Here is an 18224-nt window from a genome sequence, read left to right as displayed (position 1 = left end):
GTCACAGCGGCCGAAGCAACTTGTGACGGCGGCGTAATGGCAGTGCGGCAAACTTGGCGCGGTCCGTTAGTGCGCCAGGCCGGACGGACACTGCGCAACTTGGCGCAACGTACGATCGCGACGCATGGAAATAGAAGGAGATGGCGTCGCTCCCATTGCGTCGCCAGCCATCCACCGAAGGCATGTGATTAGGCGATAAGGTTTTATGGCGGGGGGCTTATACGGCTCAGTACTGATGGCTTCGTCAATTTTCACCAGCGTCACGAAACTTGATAACATTCAAGAGGCATCTCAAGAAGATGGGAACGATTAAATTCTCGAATGAAACCAATACATTAATTCCAATTCCGCAAAAATAAAAGCGTAATGACAAGCTTTTCCAACAAAACCTGTGGTGGCTCCTATGTATAAGTACTCGTATGAGGCCGCGCTAGCCGCACCTTATCTCCTGTACGCTCGGTGGCTTTATCAAATCAGGACTGCACTCTGATAACTGTGTGTTTACCCACCGGAAGGACAAAAGAAGTTCCCTGAATGAAAAAGCAGGCAACGTCGGATAGCTTTCAGTATTTTCAAAAGAGCACCCAGCTTTAGCAGCATCTCCCTGGGTTCTCGTTTTGTGCCGTTCTCCCGGCTCGGCGTCAGCCGCCTGTCTGTGAGGCTCGGTGTGGTCGCAGCCGGCTCCTTTCAGCGACGTCCGTTCATCTGCCATCCGAGCAGCTGTTTTTGTGGCCAGATGAGCTGGCTGAGAGCGGAGCCGAGCGGCCATTGGTCGGGTCCGGACGGTCCGCACTCTAATTAGTACCGCGCCCCAGGCTGCACGGCGGCTTCATTTTCCGTCCCGGGGACTCTGGACGGCGCTGGGTCAGGGTTGGGTTGGGAGGGGAGGGGTTGGATTAGAGGTCACTCCGATCCAGGCAAACACAACACTCATTACTGATTAACCCGCGCACCGACGGGGGTCTGCGCCAACTTCGCACCGACGGGGGGGGCGGATGACCGCCCCCCCCCCTGAGATCTCGAGAACGAAGCAAGATAGCGACAAGCGGTAAACGGCATCGGATACGCACGGCCAAGATCTACAATTTTTACAAAGGTCATTTTCAGGTCAGGTCAAAGATGACGTCACAGGGGTCGAAAAAGTCAAAATGGCGGCGCTAGATATAGAGTTTTTTCTCGAATAACTTTCGAATTAGTCAAGATAGGAACAAACTAAGGGCATCATCGTGATCCTCTCGTCAATCCGCATCGAATGCTATATATGTTGACCTCGAAAGGTCAAGGTCAAAGGTTGACCTCAGGTCACGTGACCTCGAGGTCATCATGTATATCATTCGATGCGTCTTGACGAGCTGAACACAATGAGACCATCCACGCGTCTGTATCTTGTTCCTGTACGGAGTTATTGGCCAAAAACCTTTAGTGACCTTTGATGACGTCACATGACCTCACAGCTGCCCAACAGCAAAACAGACCTCAAGGTAGTGAAGGTTGATCGTATATGAAGTCATGTAAAGTATATGGGGCCATTCCGACCCGTTTTAGTGGTAAAACAGGGAGTTGATTTTTCCCCCATTGATTTATAATGGGGAGGTCGCGAAATTGACCTGACCTTAGGTCACCGATATCAAAATTCCGAGATATACAAATTGTAGCTACTAATGACCTAATAATATCCTGCGACTTTCAAAGGCCTCCGACATCTACTGTAGCTGTGGCACGGTGACAAAGTTGCAAAAAAGTGACTTGAGGTTGGGTCATTCAAAGTCACCTGGTGACCTGACCTTAAAAGATAGGAAGTTCAAACTTGCACACCATGTGTAAAATTGATGAGGTTATAGTCATACCAAATTTCGCGGCGCTACGCGCCGCGGTTTTCCCGCTATTCGCGAAAAACCTCAGGGGGGCGGATATCCGCCCTCCCCCCCGTCGGTGCGCGGGTTAACCCGCGCCCCGTAGGGGGGGCCGAAACGGCCCCCCCCCCCCCTGTCCTTTTCGGTCGATATCTCCTAAACGGCTGGAGATATCGCCACCAAACTTTCAGGACCCCTCCGGGCATCAATTTTACACATTGTGACCAAAAAATTTTCCAGAGGCTATGATAGGTTGGCCACAAATGACGTCAGAGTGACGTCATGTTCTGTCATTTTCGACCGAAAAAAAGACCTTCGCGAGTAGACCTGTCAGGACTACAGCTTTGAAGATACAGAAAAATGATCAAGACATAAAAGGTGTAGAATTGACAGGGCTACAAAACTGCTATCTCGAATTTTTGAAATTTTTTAGTTTTGACCCCCAAAAATCAAAAAAGCATTTTTTGGATATATTCGCCAGAAAATCAAAAAAGTTTTTTGAGTTTCGAAAAAACCGGAATATATGTGATAGTGCCTACCGTCTTCTATCTACATACCAAATTTCAGATCGATACCTCGTTTTTTGGCCAAGTTATAGCGAAAAAACTGTTCAAAAATGATGCCGTCAAATTTTCAAACTCAATTTTTGGCAATTCTAGAACTCGTAGAGCAAAACGAAGACCACCATTAGACTCCCCGTGACGAGCTGCATCGAATCGATACCCATTTTATGCAAAAATATCAACTTTGAAATTTGACCTAATTTGACCTGACCTAGACCTGACCTTCACCAAAACGTGACCTAGGCTGGCCCCAAAGGCTGCCTAACCCACATAATCGCATTTTTCATGTAAAATGGACCATAAAACATGTATCACACGACACATTCATATTGTGACCCCCGGTGACCTGACCTCGCTGTGACCTGACCTGGTATCAGTGACCTCAGATAGCAAAGTATGTGTTTGACGAACAATGTACCATCGATGGTTTTCAATAAATAACCAATTTACTTGCTTTCACAGCACATTTCTTGAATTGCCTGTGAACGGTGAAAATCTGACCTTTGACCTGACCTGTGACGTCATCGGTTAGACCTAGGTCAATGAAATTTGGTCACAAGGTAGTTCCCAGGTGGTGCTATCGAACGCCGTTTGAATTTTGAAAATCGGCCGGTAACTTTCCGAGATCTTAGGGGGGGCCGAAACGGCCCCCCCTACGGGTGGTAGGGTCCGCCGGTAGCCCTACGGGGCGCGGGTTAATGGGTTTTGCGTTGCAGAGGACGCACGGTTAGGTGAAGTAGCCTTTTATACGTCTGCTTAGTTTCAAGATCTTTCAAGAAATGAGGCTTGCATGGTGGTATGATAAAAATGTCCTTTATGTGCCTAAGTTTTGCTTTACGAAAGTAGCTGCACTTGCGAACTATCGTATGAATTTCTGAAACATTTTATTTTCAGTCAAGTAAGCCGCTGTGTATCTAAATTCAAGATTATTTACTACAGCAATATAAAATACATAACTATATTCGCATGCGTTATTGTTCATGCAAGCTTTATGTGTATTAGGACGATTGTAGGGAGTAGGGACCTACGAAAGACTACGCTCGCTTCGCTCGCTCCGTAGTAAACCTTTCCCATTCTGAAACTGGGCAAAAGCCTCTTGAAAGATCCTTGAAAGATGGATCTTTTCTCTTAGCGAAATGGAAATAGTTAATGGAAAAGTTTCTTCGTTGTGCCACAAACTGATTTTAGACTTACAAGTTGCGAAGTTTATTTAATTTCTATTTCGGCTCTGACTTTTGTGGATCAAACGTTTGCCGCTAAACTTGTTTGGACGGAGACGACCGGATGGAAAAGCTTGCGCAATGGTCCAACTAAAAAGAAACGTTTTGAGGTCTTCCTGCCTTTTTGCAACCACCATAGGTATATTGCAATATACAAACATGGCCGACTGTTGAGGAGGATGGCATCAATATTTCCTCACATTCGCCAGACCACTCGGTGTTTTATCTGGTATACCAAAGCACAAATACCGCATTAGCATACCAATAGGAAATGACGACGACGGACACCATATTTCGTCACAAGCTTCAGTCGAGGTATTCAGTCCTTAATCCTGCCATAGAGCTGCTGATCTCGCCATTTACGAACTTGCCCAGCGCACTCGCTCCCGGCCGAGCTAGGTCAGTGCGGGGGCGTCCCGCATCTGGCCTGTCATTTCTCGGTTGGTATCGTGAGAACGATATTACTCATAAATGAATTACCCTGTGGAGGCCATCAGTCATGCAAAAGTGGCGTACGAATGATAGGTTTTAATTTCAATACACCATGCAAAGTGCCGGTGATGAAACATAGCCGTGAAGGCAAATTATTGCAATGTAAGACAATAACAATGTAGCCACTAGCCAGATAAATTTGTAAATGGTGATGTTTCTATCACTATGTGACGAGATGACGTCATTGGCACTCACCGTGTGACCAGGTGATGTTCTTGATGGGGTAGCCCCCGACGGGACAGCGCAGAGTCAACTGGGAGCCGGCCGCGGCTGACACGGGGCCCGTAGAGCGAACCACAGGAGCGCCTGAAACACGCACAGGGGTGGTGAGTGAGGTCAATTATTAAAACGCCGATAGTGGGGAGCGGGGAGACGAAAGGTTAGACCTGCCCCTCCCACTGGTCACGAAAGGAGGGGTGTCCGGTGCGGAAAAGTCTCGTCGACGTTTTTACAGAAAGGCTGCTCAAGTTTTCACGTAGGGGAGAGTGGGGCAAAGCGGCCACCCGGGGCAAAGCGGCCACCCATCGTTTTAGCCCTTCATAGCTGGCGTCAGTTCAAATTTATGGTTTCCAATTATGCTTCTCTTCACGGTCGTTCGAATGAGCCAGACCGGGGTTTCAGGCCCATCACCATTGTTCTGTGAAACACGGAAAAGCATTTCTTGCCAGGTTACCAACTATGTTTACAATTTTTAAATGTTATGTTATCCCACAACCGTTTGGAATTTTTATAAGCGTTCTTGTCCGTGCATTGCATGGTTATCGTACATGTATTCTACCAATTTTAATGTCTTTTACCCCACCAATAGCTAAGCTGGAATATTTTTGTCTCGGACGGTATGCGCGGGGCAAAGTGGCCGGGGCAAAGTGGCCACCCCCAATTGGCCATAAGCTGCTTCCATCTGGATAAAAAAACATTATTGATCTTCAAATGTGTCGTCATGCATTCATCTTGGCCACTTTTCAGTTGCATGAGTTACCAAATAATGCAATTAAATGTTTATTTTCATGAAAATCCTTTCTTTGTTTACCTACAGGTGGAAGATGATAAAGTAAACATCCATCCTCGCTTAACCTTATCACCATCAAATACCCTAGTCGTACACGAGGCAACTATTTTGTTTCTCATATCGGGACTTGAGAAAACGCCGGTGGCCGCTTTGCCCCAGGGTATGGGGCAAAGTGGCCAATATGCATAGGTTGAAAGTTTTGTCAATATCTTTCATATGTGAACGCCTTTGGAAATAAAACGCAGTTGAAATAAAAGGCAACTTAATAGGGATCACATTGGTATAGAAAGAATCTTTCCAAGTTTAAAAATCAAGCGTTGGCATCGTGAGAAGCGTTAGGGTGGCCGCTTTGCCCCACTCTCCCCTACTTTCAAAGACCGGGTTGAGGATTTGGTCCTAAAACAAGTCATGCTGACAAAAGCCGTCTTCGCTTCTAATTAATTACGTGCTCATCAGCGAGAGTGCTTCTCTAATGTTTAATGACTAATGCACTTGGGAGGACAAAAGTGACTCGTAAAAGTCAGACCTGAAAAAGTTTGCAGCATTAGCTATTCTGGAATCGCAACAGTCTCACAGACTATTTCGTGGTTGCTGTTCGTAGTCAAAACGAAGATCGTTTTTGCATTTACGAGGTTAACATAATTCTACATCCCTCCCTTTTTTGATCTGAGCCATTCAATTTCCACTGCTCTATAAATGTTTATTTTCTAATGTGGATAAGAGCCGCGAAATCTTTATTTTTCCCTTCTTACCATCATTTTATTTTACTGTTTTTCATTATCTTTGTCTGTGTATTGCGTGAATACGATATCAAGCATGTACGTTTATTTCAGTCCTATCTATGATGAAATTCATGTTATCTAAAATAAACATAATTCCGTGTATATTTAAAAACTAATTAAAACGAGTCTCACCGCGATAGAGGCTTCGTTTCTCGTAGCATCGAACGCGAAGAGCATTGGGCCGTTCTCCAAAACCCCGTTCACCTTGATTCCATTTCCAGCCGTCGCACTCTGCGTGCGGCCTCCGTCGGGTCCGTTTATGGGGCCGTCGCTCGCCGACGCTTATCGCCATCGCCGTCGGCAGGGCTCTCCACTTCCGATAGCAAACAGTGTCGCCGTGCGCCGGCCGCGCCGCTACCGGCGACCGGCGAGCCTGTTTACCCGGGCCCGGGCGCGCACTTGACGACTCTGGCCGACCGCGGTAGGCTGCCGAGAGGGCGATATGAAATCGGTCCGCGATCGGTGGAATAAGGTCGACTCCTTGGCGATTCAGTCACGAGCGCGCGGGCGGTGCAGATCGGCCAAATCGCCCAGAGTGTGTGATCTTCGGAGCGGAAACGAGCTAATGCGATTTACCTGAATCGGGGCGCTCCCTGATTTGCCTGAATCGCTAACAGGGTAGGATATCGGCGACATGCGTTGGTTTCCGCCGTCGGCAGAGCTATTTGTGGCCTCTCCGTGGCCCGCTGCTGGCGCCTGGCCGGTCGGACGATATTGCCGTACTGTTTACACAGTTTGGCACTCGTACTCAATTGCGCCCCGCCTGCCGCCACTGGCGGTTCCGCTACCGGCGCCGGTCATTGGAAGCGGCACTCAGCGTCGTTAGCAAAACGTATCCGTGTGCGGACTCATGCCATCGCAAAGGATGTTATTTGCTAGTCATTTAGAATGATATTGGTTTGAGCATCACATTACCCCATTGATACGCCATTTATATCGGTGAATGCGTGTGAAAAGCTACAATACGAGTATAATGCGGCTCAAATAATATAGTTTTAACAGTACCGTACTATCAAATACATATATTCATTTTACTTTCCTACCGATTAAACGTTGTCGATTGCTTCCTCTGATGATAAGTCCTGACAGCAGACCATCTCCAACATTGACTATGGAGTGAGCGGTCTGTGTTGTGTCCACGCACTGTGGCTGGAACCACTGGAGGGCGCTCCCCACACGGCGCGAGAGAGCTGGAGCGGCCCCTGAGAGCTGAGCTCCTCCGAGTGAATGCTTCTCGGCTTCTGAAGCCCAGCTCATACCCGGAGGCAGCCTGTCAAAGGCAGAAGCGGTGGACTTTCAACCTCCGGGACCTGTTTATTTGCACTTTACCAAGACGTTCCGCTTGGAGCTGCCATTTGGAGGCCAAAACATAGGTTGAGAGAGCTGTAGTTGCGAACTCAAACAGAAGTCAACAATTTTTTTTTAGATAAGCGTGTGGCGGTGATATAAAAATTACATTTGCATTACAGTTATATTTCTCGCTTTTGTATGCAGAGTTAAGTTACATGCTACTCCAATCGTATTGCAGCTAACCTCTTATTAAAAGCAATATAAATTTAAGGTGCCAGGTATTACAGGAGAGTGTATACTTATCGCCTATCACTTTTAAGTGCTGCATTTCATAAAGCAAAGGACAAAAGAAAAAGAGTGAAAAAGGGTGAAAGAAAGGAGGAGAAAGCAAGGAGATGGAAGGGAAAGAGAGATATAGAGGGACAGATAGAGAGAGAGAGAGAGAGAGAGAGAGAGAGAGAGAGAGAGAGAGAGAGAGAGAGAGAGAGAGAGAGAGAGAGAGAGAGAGAGAGAGAGAGAGAGAGACTCGTCATAACAAGATATTTTAATCCCTGGCTCCTGCTTCGCTTAAAACATAACAATTTAACATACATTTGCAACTTCGACCCGTATGGAAGACCAGAGTGATGCATTGCAGCTGACCTCCAATATTTCATCAAATTTCCTGTATCTGGGAAACAATTCAGCCGTTCCTCGAGTCATTAATCATGGCGCCTTATTAAAGAAATGCGGGCCGTACGCGGCGCCCCCTCTGTACCAGCAGACCCCCGCTCTGTCCAGGCGGCGAGTAGTGAGCGCCGCCGGCCGGCCGGAAAACTGGCCATGATTCAGGACCGGGCAGCGCGATAGCGGCCACCACCGACAATAAATGTCCACACCGGTCAGGCGGCGACACCCATCAGCGATGACTTATGCGGTTGGAGGCGGCTGACCTCTGCCGTCGTGTTGAAACTGTTGAGATGGGTGTATGGGAGGAATAGCACCCCGCGAATACCAGTCGCGAATACGCGAATATTAGAGTGTCGCCAATTGGCCATCTCGGGTAGTATTGGTGTTTGCTCGCCTTCACCGGCTCCATTAACCCCGCGGGTTCTGCGGAGTGGGCTGGAGAGGTCGGCAGGGCCACTCGAAGTCGCCGCTCCTCAGCATATTGCCATGCAGACGAAGAGAGGTGGATGTGTACACACATTTTGCCCGGAAAGATCGAGTCATTTATCTCGTCAAGGCGGTGTCTTACTGCTGACGCAGAAATATGACGCGGGCTGATCTAAAAAGATTTGATTCGTTAACGCTTACTGGCTGCTAGGGAAGCACTCTGTTGTTTTATTATTCGTCTGTGAGATTGTGGGCCTGTCTGGATCTCAATTCGCCTCTACAGCTGCACACTGGTTGAAAATTAATGTAACCAATTGTGCTCCAAAGCAATCTGGTAACAAGGCGTGCATATAAAATCACCAAGTTCGTTTGGGGAATGTGCTGTTCCGAGAACCCGTCAGGTCGTTTCATTAGGAACGCTACATTTTCAGCAATGTTTCTCAGGTAGCCAACTTTCCAGCCCCCACAAGACACTTGAAGCGCAATACCTGTCGCCGAAGTACAAACTTAACAATTGCTGCTCCTTCGACAGAAAACTTCATTTGCCAGAATATTTTCAGACGCTGGCTGGGGAATGCATAACAATAAGTGGCTTCTCAAGCGAGTGTCGTCTGACTTCAAAATACGACCTCGCCTGTCGATGACAGCGCCATTCCCCAACTGATGAGGTCGTATCTCTCGCGACAATCGGATATCGTCGACTGCTTATTTCTTGACCGGGCATGGCAGTGGGGGTGAATTCCCGATCAGCTGGGCGTGTGTGGAACAATACGCTCATGCTAGGAGATAATCGCCCACCGAACGACCGCCACTTGGCACTCGGACTCGTACAGAGCCGCTCATGCGAGAGTGGGATCTTTGCTCGCGGTCGACAGTAACTGGGCACATTTGCTGCCGTGTGACCGAGCCGGCAGTTCAGCGGTCTGGAAATGGACTATAGCTCAACGTATATCGCAGAGAGATGCCACGAACATGCGGGGGCACTGGCGGATGATGTGGCGTTAGGTGGTCGATTTGTGGTGCAATGTGGTGCTGTCTCCACGCAGAAAAGCAAATGTACCGATTTTCCGCTAGATGAGGTCACGAGGCCGGAATCATGACCTCTGCATGGGGTGATGTGTGGCATATGTATAGGATATGATAGGTATAGGCGTCGCATGTTGATAGAGGAGCAACAGCAAGACAAGAAGAGTCGGTAAACATATTGTAGGCAATACTTTTACTGTGGTACTCTGCTTGAAAACAGAAAATGCAGACTGCCTCACACAAGGTCCCTATACCTTACTGTCGGGAGTTTTCATAAAGATTGACGTACATTCACAAAGTTACTAGAATGAGTACATACTAATTTAGCATGTCAAAGTGCTGCCACTAGCCACTTCATTTTATTAAAGTACGTTATTGATAAAGTTTGACTATTGTGTAGCATTTCATCAAATACAAGTATGCACCCGTGACCATCCCACGACCATAAAAACAAAACAAAAACATCAAACATCGTACACGCAGTCACGCGCACAAGCGCAGCTCGTCGGTCCTTACCGTAGACGTTGAGTCGAGCTGCGTGCCTCACAGTGCCGGCCGCATTGGAGGCAGCGCACTCGTACAGGCCTCCCTCGGCCGGGGTCACCCGGCTCATGTTGAGGTGACTGAGAACGTCACCACGGTGCACAGTCTGACCGGGCACATACCTGTCAGAGGTCACAGTGACGTCAGAGGTCACCGGGTCACGGAGGTCAGTCGGAGCGGAGTTATGGACAGGTCGGCTCTGAGGAAAAGGTGGCTGTGAATTGTAATGTGCTGAAAACGGTGATAGATGAGAACTAGGACGTCGTCAGCTGTTGTCACTTTGATAGCATTCGGTGTGGCCGGCTGCCCGATAGCATAAATCCACAGCAAATACAGCGAAGGTAAACGATCCGTAGCGTTACATGTTCATTCATTAGTTTCAATATGGTTTATTTTTTGTATTGTTAACCATCTACTGATTTATCTAATATAACTTTTCTGTTATCACCTTTCTGGCTAGAATGCGTCTATCTGCTCCAGCACAGAAATTCACTGCAAGGTTTGGTGGATGGAGTTCGATGATATATGATAAATAAACCATTTATGTGAAGAACGCAAATAGATGGGAGGAAGACGCGGGTCGACTTCGCGCCAGAAGCACATCAAGCGATGGCGAGGCATCTGTTTTCCTTCTGTTGATCGAATATGCCTTCCATTATGCAAAGTCGCCTTGGGGCGGCGGCTCCATCAGAAAAAGGCGGCCATCCGTCAAGTCTAATCTGGACGTGTCGTGTTATCATAGGGCGGCGGGAGAGAAATGGTCCGCTGTTTGAGGAACAGGTGCCGAACTGCGCCCGGCGCCGGGCGGGGGGTGTCAGGCGCTCCCCAACAGACCGGCTCACAGGTCCGGGTGGTCGCTCATATCGACTGAGGGCAATGGGCGCGATGGGGAAGTAATTCTCGTGTAAGTAGATTATGCACTCGGTGCGATTGAGCTCGCTGATGGGTGCGGTATCAGGATTGCTCGGTGAACACATAAACGTCGCCATAGATAGTTGCTGGCAAGGTTTATCGTCATTTTCAATTCGCTTTAGAGCTTCATGGAAATGATTATAAGGAACTTCATGTTATTGGAATGCATGCAACCTTCGCGATTGAATGTTAGATATACTTAATGAAGTTGCATGTAAAAGCCTAGCTCAACTTCTTCGCCAGTCAGTTTACTCCGAGTGGCATTCTTCCATTACAGTTTTCTTCGAAATGACGCATAACCTAATTGAAAAGCTGTCGTTTAGCCTGCTTGCAAGTTTCTGTGAACGTAAACGTGCTCGGCTTTACCGATTGGCGTATGAGCTGGAAATTGCCTGCACGGTATATGTTGACAAATACACTCAGATTTTTCATTCATCCAATGGTAAAGCTCTCAGAGCTTATCTGAGCATCACGAACATAGCGGCCGGCTGCCACAAACGACCCGGCATTGCTGGTCAGCTGATATTGCTCTCACTAGATGTCACTACCTGCGAGCGCCTGAGATCATACTGCACCGCAATGCTCTACAAATCCGGCGTCCGGGCAATAATGAATTGAAATGAGTGCTGGTTTGCAGCTGCTGGGAGCATTCTTGACAGCGCTGTAGCGCAGTTCCGGCTCAGCGATGGAACTATTTGTTTAATTCTTGTTTGAGTACGGTTTACAGTGAAATATGAACTAAACAAGTTGTGAACATTGTAGGAGAACTTCATACCGTGCAATCAGCGTATGATTGATGCATCAGGGCATCGAATACAATGTAGACCTCGAGAAAAAAGTCACTATGCTTAAGAGTTGAATTCGCAGCAATAAAACTCAATTTTCCGCCGTTTATTCATGTTCTTGGTAAGCTGTTTAATTGCATGAAGAATGAAGACCATTTTGTTTTCCTTTCACGTATTCACAATCCTTTATTTGAAAAGCTTTTAAGTAGAACACTAATAGCTTAGCTCGTATCTTTCTGCAAAACGGAGAGTAAGTATGTCAAATAATATAATAATCTATAAATTGCAGATGAATATTTTAATGGATGCAGCCATGTAATGCTTTGCGGTAGCTCTTGGTCATAACATTAATATTTGCACTCGACTGTTGACTTTGAAGCTAAATGCGATCGATTAAGTAATTGATTATGTAAAAGTTCGTGTGCTCAACTTACCCAGACCCGTCCTGCAATACCAACAACGTCCACGCCAGGCCAAGATCACACGGTTCATGTTGCGTTACAAATGAGAATACCATGACTCTAAACTGAATTATCCAGTCTCCAATTGATCGCACGGTTCACCGAAATGTTACCATGCAGCATCAATGAGCAAGGAGAATCATAACATCACTTGGCATGTCTAACAAGCGGCAGCGCCGGATTTTGTTACGTAACACTTGTAACTTCTGTTGCGGGAAGCCGGAAGTCGACCGCTTTTGTAGGTATATACTGTCGGCTGTCGTGGCCTCTGGTCTTGGTAAGTGGCTGCCGTGACCTTTGGTATCCAAATCCCACGATCGTAACTTTTAGATTTGGGAATCTCTGTGGTTCCAAGCACAACAGGTGATCTCTAACCTAGCGTTTCCTTTTGTTATGATCCATCGTGTATGCTATAACGTTTATTGGTATTTGTGACCTATTACCTGACCTCTCAGTCATCCACTAATTCATCTCCTGAAGTCTGCAATCATTCCTATCGCCATGGACCTCTGCCAATTGAAATCATTCATCTCTGACCTCCGACCTGAGGTCATCTGTCACTCCCGCCGTCCCCAGCCCGGTCTGACCTGGGGTTGTCGGGCAGCGGCCGTCCGTCCAGGAACCAGGTGATTTGCGGCGTCGGCGAGCCGCGAGCAGAGCACGACAGGCTGGTGGGCCGGCCACTGTCCGTGGTCTGCTTCATAAATGATGACGTCAGCACGGGCGGCGTATCTGGCGGCAGCGGTCGCCGGCCCGGTCAGAGTGCAGTATTCATGGACGGGCCGGCTCGCAGACAGGTGCACTTTTTGCCGGCGGGTCAGAGAAAGGTCGGGTGAGAGTGATGATCGATGATATAGGCTGTTCCTGACCTTCAACCTGATGAGCAGGGTGATGGCATGAGTGTTTTTGCGTGATTCATGAACATTTCTGCTAGTAATTCCGTTAATGATGATTAAATTTGAATTGGAAAATGCAAGCAAATAACTAGGGTATGCTGCAAGTTAAATGAGCACAATCAGCTTCATTATCAGTGACAAGTGAGCAATCAACTTGACGTCAGACCACATTGTCTAAATGACCTTCTGTCAGCCATCCCCATCGACGACGGTCGGCAACAGACCCCGTTATTCTGTAAGAAGTGGTGTGTTTGTGTAAGGCTGACAGCAAGGTGCAGTGAGTACCTATAGTGTTGTCACTTGCCAGCGGTACTCGGTATAGTGCTGCCACTTGTCAGCGGTATTCGGTATAGTGCTGACATTAGTCAGTGGCACTCGGTATAGTGCTGACATTAGTCAGCGGCAGGGTTGTATACCAATCAAGTCGATTGAATTGATTGATTTGTTTCAACGCGTATTTTGAGTTGATTGGATTGAGTCGATTGACTTTTCGAGATGACTGGTTGACTGACTCGTTTGACTTTAGCGACTGGTTGACTGATTTGATTCCTGAAAATTAGAGTGACTCGTATGATTGAGTCGATTGAAAGGAGAGTTCAAATAACTTTTAGTTGACGAAAAATAATGACACCAATTGATGACATCAAAGATCACAAAACTACACTGAAAACTGCTTGTCATCACAACTGCAATATGGGGTAGATGGCCAAATAAAGAACAGGGCCTAAACATGAACAGCCAACTTTGACTTTCAACTGCAATAACTGCACCAATCCTGGTGATAGAACCTGGCGATGCACCTACCTACCTTTCTGCACTCAGCAGGAAACGTTTTTTTTTCTAATCCAGATGATAAAGTGCAAGGCCCTATATACTAATAAAGTGTGATTAATTAATAATTCACATCTCCACATCTCCTCAGAAACAACCCACTGAACTCGGGCTCTGGTATTAACTGGATAATTCGCCAGCTGACGCCGTATGGTGGCGCTAGTGGAGCAGCACCATATGACGTCAGCAGAAAACACTGTGAGCAGCTATGAAATGGGAGCGAGCACCACGGAAATATCGAAAGGTGATGGACATGTACTGACTTTGGTCATTCAAGTACCACCAACACCATACAAAAACCATATAATATCATCAAGACTGATTCTGGAATCGATTCGTTCAGATATTCAAAACACATGAAAAATGTTTGTTACGAAATTCTGAAACAGTATAAGGATTTTCTTGTTCCTTACTTTTACCTTGTGGAGTACTTTTACAATACCTTTTACTTGCTTTCTACTGCGCCCATCACTATCTGAGAATCTGGATTGCAACGCTGTAGGAAAACTTTTTTCCATTTGTCATTTCTTCCACTTTTGAGCAGTGATAATTTATTTGGTTTTATACGTTAAATAATGAAGACGGCTCCTAACTTTTTAGGGATCTGCAGTGGCCCAGAGAGCAAAATTAGATATTTTCTAGAAACTTGAGGCCACTATTTTCTTATATGCTAGATAATATACAAATATTGACATGTAAAGAATGATACGGGTATATAATTCTGCAGAAATATAAATTAAAAGTATTTAAAATTTTTCAACAACCTTTTTAAAATCTTCCATAATGACTTCTTGAAATACAAGGTGGAAGCAATTTCAGTTAACAATAAAGCAGAACAAGGCAGTACCTCGAGCTGCGATGATCCATAACCAATCGGCACCTGCAATTTGATTGATCTTCGAGATGTACCCTGCCTCTGTTCCCTGACTTTCCCTTTTCGTTGTACCGGGTGAAGTGAATATTCTGGGAATATTCTTCTGACAGTCAGTTTTTAGTCCTACATTATGTTGTCAATCAGATTTAATTGGTTCAAAAACCGTCGTAGTCCGTCTCATTCGCAGTCTACATCTCCACATGCGCACCCATCAAAATTTTCACTACGTATGTACTATGTACCCTGCAGCGTACCCTGATGAAAAATGTTTTGTTGAAATCAGAGACACTTCCCAAGGTAGGCCATAGTCCATGGCCATATATTTAAGTCAAAACAGATGAAACAGATAAACACAATTCCAATCATCAAGTCAACCAGCATCGACAATCTGCACATAAGTTCTAAACCTATTGCAAGACTACTTTGTATTCAAACTTTGTATTGCAGAAGGGTGGAAGCTGCATGGAATTATGCGACAATTTCAGCGTGCATCCACGCTCGAAAGAGCAGGGTTAATTGTAACAATGTCAATGCCATAACAATAACGTAATTTTAGGTGTTGTGATTCGGTTGTCTCTTGTCTGTGCTGGCCATTGCGCGGGCGGTCCAGCGGCGGAACTCGGCTTCGCCGCCGTGGCGCGCTGGCAGTTGCTTCTTCTTCTTCTTCTGCATCCCATCGCCAACCCGCTCAGGGGGGCGGCGGCGCAGGCGGGTCGAGCGGCGGCTCGGTCCGCCCAACATTCTCGATGAAGGTGACGACCTTCGTCGCCGGGCCGCCGAGGACGTCGACCAGGCGAGGGTCGACACCCCAGCGGCGGCGGCGGGCCGCCTCATAGGCCGGACAATCGGTCAGTAGGTGCGCCGCGCTGTCGGGCTCCCCGCACGCGGGGCATTCGTCGTCAGCTGCCGGCCGCCGGGCCAATCTTGTGGAGCGTGTCACGGGTCAGCGGTGATGTGCCGGTCCTCAGCTGGGACAGCGTCACCGACCCCCAGCGCGCCAGGGAGTCGTGGCCAGGCGTGGGGTCCGGGTGCGGGTGGGCAGCGGTTGCCCTCTGTCGCGACAGCTCCCGGACATGGCGCGTGACGGCGGCCCGCGCGGTCGATCGGTGCGCTGTCTTGGTCGCCCGCCGTGGCCTCGCCAGCTGCAGGCGGTCGGCGGTTTCATTGCCGTCCAGCCCGGCATGGCCTGGCACCCACTGGAGCACCGTCTCGGTGCCGTTCTCGGCGAGGGTGCTCAGCACTCAGCAGCCTCCACACCTCGGCGGCCAGGGCCATGGTCTGGTTAGCTGGGCCGCGGCCGAGTAGTTGGAGCCCAGACCTTGAGTCGGTGAGGAAGCGGACCGACTTGGTCGATGCCAACTCCCCGCCCCCAGGCCGGCCACAGCCGCGAACGCCTCGCGCATGGCGGTCAGTTCTGCTCTTAGGCTGGAGCAGACCGCCCCTGCAGGAGCGCGCACGGTCTCTTCTCTGTTGAGGTGGTGGAACTGGATCAGCGCCTGCGCCGCCCTGTTCCGTCCCGCCGCGAGCCGAGCCGTCCGACCAGATAGTGACGTCCGGCTGCGGGAGCTCTGCAATGGCTCGCAGGGCAGCTTCCCTGCGGACTCCAGGCGGTTCCGACCGGCGGGTGGCCACGGGCAGGTCCACCCTGAAGGTGATGCCGCCGCGGTGGCCCAGCCATGGCGGGTCGCAGCTGTAGAACGCCGAACCTGTAACACAATAGAATTGCAATTGTAACAAAGACTTGCATGGTCAGCACACATCTGCAGTGACTGTCATCCCAAGTTGGTATGAATTGGAACAAAGTTGGGTCATGGTAGCAGACGTAGCACAAGCTGTTGTGATATGCCATACCGTAGGACTAGGTCGTAGGTTGTAAATTTTAGGTTTAAGGCTGTAGGTTGTAGGTCAGGTTAGGTAAGGTTTGGTTAGAAAGACCCATTCTCGTGCATTGGGCAGCTTGTGCTATATCTACCTTACCAATACCCAATTTGAATTCCCAAAATTGATGGCAAACAGGCTTTTTGTATAACAAGTGTGGTTAATTGTTCTAATCCCCCTGCAATGTGATGGTAACTGCTTTTCTACAATCACAATATTTGAATTCATATAGGTAGGTGTTTACATGTTCAGAAAATGATACAAAATATGACACAATTATAGCTGCAACTGGATAGTGGATACCAACCTCAACTAAAAGTTTCTGCAGCCTTATAACCTAACAAATGACTAAATTGCCAAAATAAATCCCTTAGTACAATAATAGCTTGACTCTAAAATAACAGAACTTTTGCATGCAGACGCTGGAATGTGGAGGGTTTATGAAAAGTAACAAAAATAAACATTCACTAATATCAATATGTTGTTATAAATTTCATATGTAGCATAAGCGCCAATACTGCCTTCATTTACAATTTTGCTACTGTTTTCCACTCACAAACGTTGCCCTCCGTGGACAGCAGCAGCAGCAGTGAAACGTCACCCGTGGTGTGACATCATCACCCATGACGTAATGGAAATCCAGTTGTTACCAAGGCCCCTGAACTCTATAAATATCTGAAACCCCTACAAAAATAACTGAAACAAAAGCGCCGTTTTCGTCTCGCTATTTACGTTTACGTGCCTAATTAATAGCTAATTTGCTGCATTGTTTAATTTGCAGCAGAACGTTTGTTGATCCTTTTCTCCTGAGAGCCTAAGCATAACATATTTAATATATTTCATTTTCCTTGAAATATTTTACCGAATATTATTAAGTGGTTTTATTTCAAATAAAATAATAACTAAAACGAAATTGGTGTTGTATAACCGATTTATTTTATGATGATCTACCATACTACATGATAATCAATGACGTCATCTTACCAAAAAATCAAAAGACGTAGAATAAGGATTTATAAAAGCTTAGCATACTTATTGGCAAAACGTTTTCATGCAGTCGCACCGTGCCGTTTTCTCGCGTTTTAATTTTCCTCGTTCCCACTTCCTTTGTCCTTAACTTATACTGTGGTTCCAGAGTTCCTGTCCTCTCCATTTCCTTTTAAATATATTTTTTAACCCTCATCCCTATCCCCCAGTCCTAACAGTTTGTATTGCAAAAAACAGTTTGTATCAAATTGTATTGCAATAAAATTCAAACAAATGTTTTGAATTCTTCACATAGGTACCTAACATTGACATGCCACGTCCAGAGTCGTGGACCGCTAAATACTTCAAATCTCTTCCTTCCCAATCTGACAACATCCCACGTCTCAAATGCACATTGTGTGGAAAGATTTTTCAGGCTGCCCGTCAGTCTCTGTCTAACCAAAACCGTCACATACAGGTAAGATATTTATTTTTATTTCCCTATGGTTAATATGTTATTGATGCATATAATCCATTGAAATAGACATGGTGTAGGGTAAATGGCCAAATCACGAACACTGCCAAAATCCGAGCAGCCAACTTTCAACTGCAATATCTGATATTTAGTGTAAATGGAGTTGGAATATGGCCAAAATTAAATTGACAACTTTTAGGTGAAAGGTGGTGATTTGGGTTAAGGGGCAAGTCAACTACTGGGTTATTTTGCACCCATTAAATGAAACTTCTG

At 47.0% G+C, this 18224-nt stretch overlaps 1 protein-coding gene across 1 annotated transcript in view; it reads right to left on the bottom strand.

Moving 5' to 3' along the window:
* Window positions 1-18224, bottom strand: part of LOC122374095 (Down syndrome cell adhesion molecule-like protein Dscam2) — a gene marked incomplete at its 5' end in the record, with an annotated part of 79031 nt that overhangs the window by 48419 nt on the left and 12388 nt on the right. Inside the window, 3 exons of the mRNA XM_043352640.1 lie at window positions 4324-4434; window positions 9847-9995; window positions 12619-12763. Coding sequence (XP_043208575.1) covers window positions 4324-4434; window positions 9847-9995; window positions 12619-12763 — 405 coding nt within the window. The remainder of the gene's footprint in view (window positions 1-4323; window positions 4435-9846; window positions 9996-12618; window positions 12764-18224) is intronic.

This window comes from Amphibalanus amphitrite, unplaced genomic scaffold, assembly GCF_019059575.1.
Source record: "Amphibalanus amphitrite isolate SeventyFive unplaced genomic scaffold, NRLGWU_Aamphi_draft 001603F_arrow, whole genome shotgun sequence".
NCBI classification, from domain to species: Eukaryota; Metazoa; Arthropoda; class Thecostraca; order Balanomorpha; family Balanidae; genus Amphibalanus; species Amphibalanus amphitrite.
Note: the sequence above shows the minus strand (reverse complement) of the source record. Positions and strands in the feature narration are given on the sequence as shown.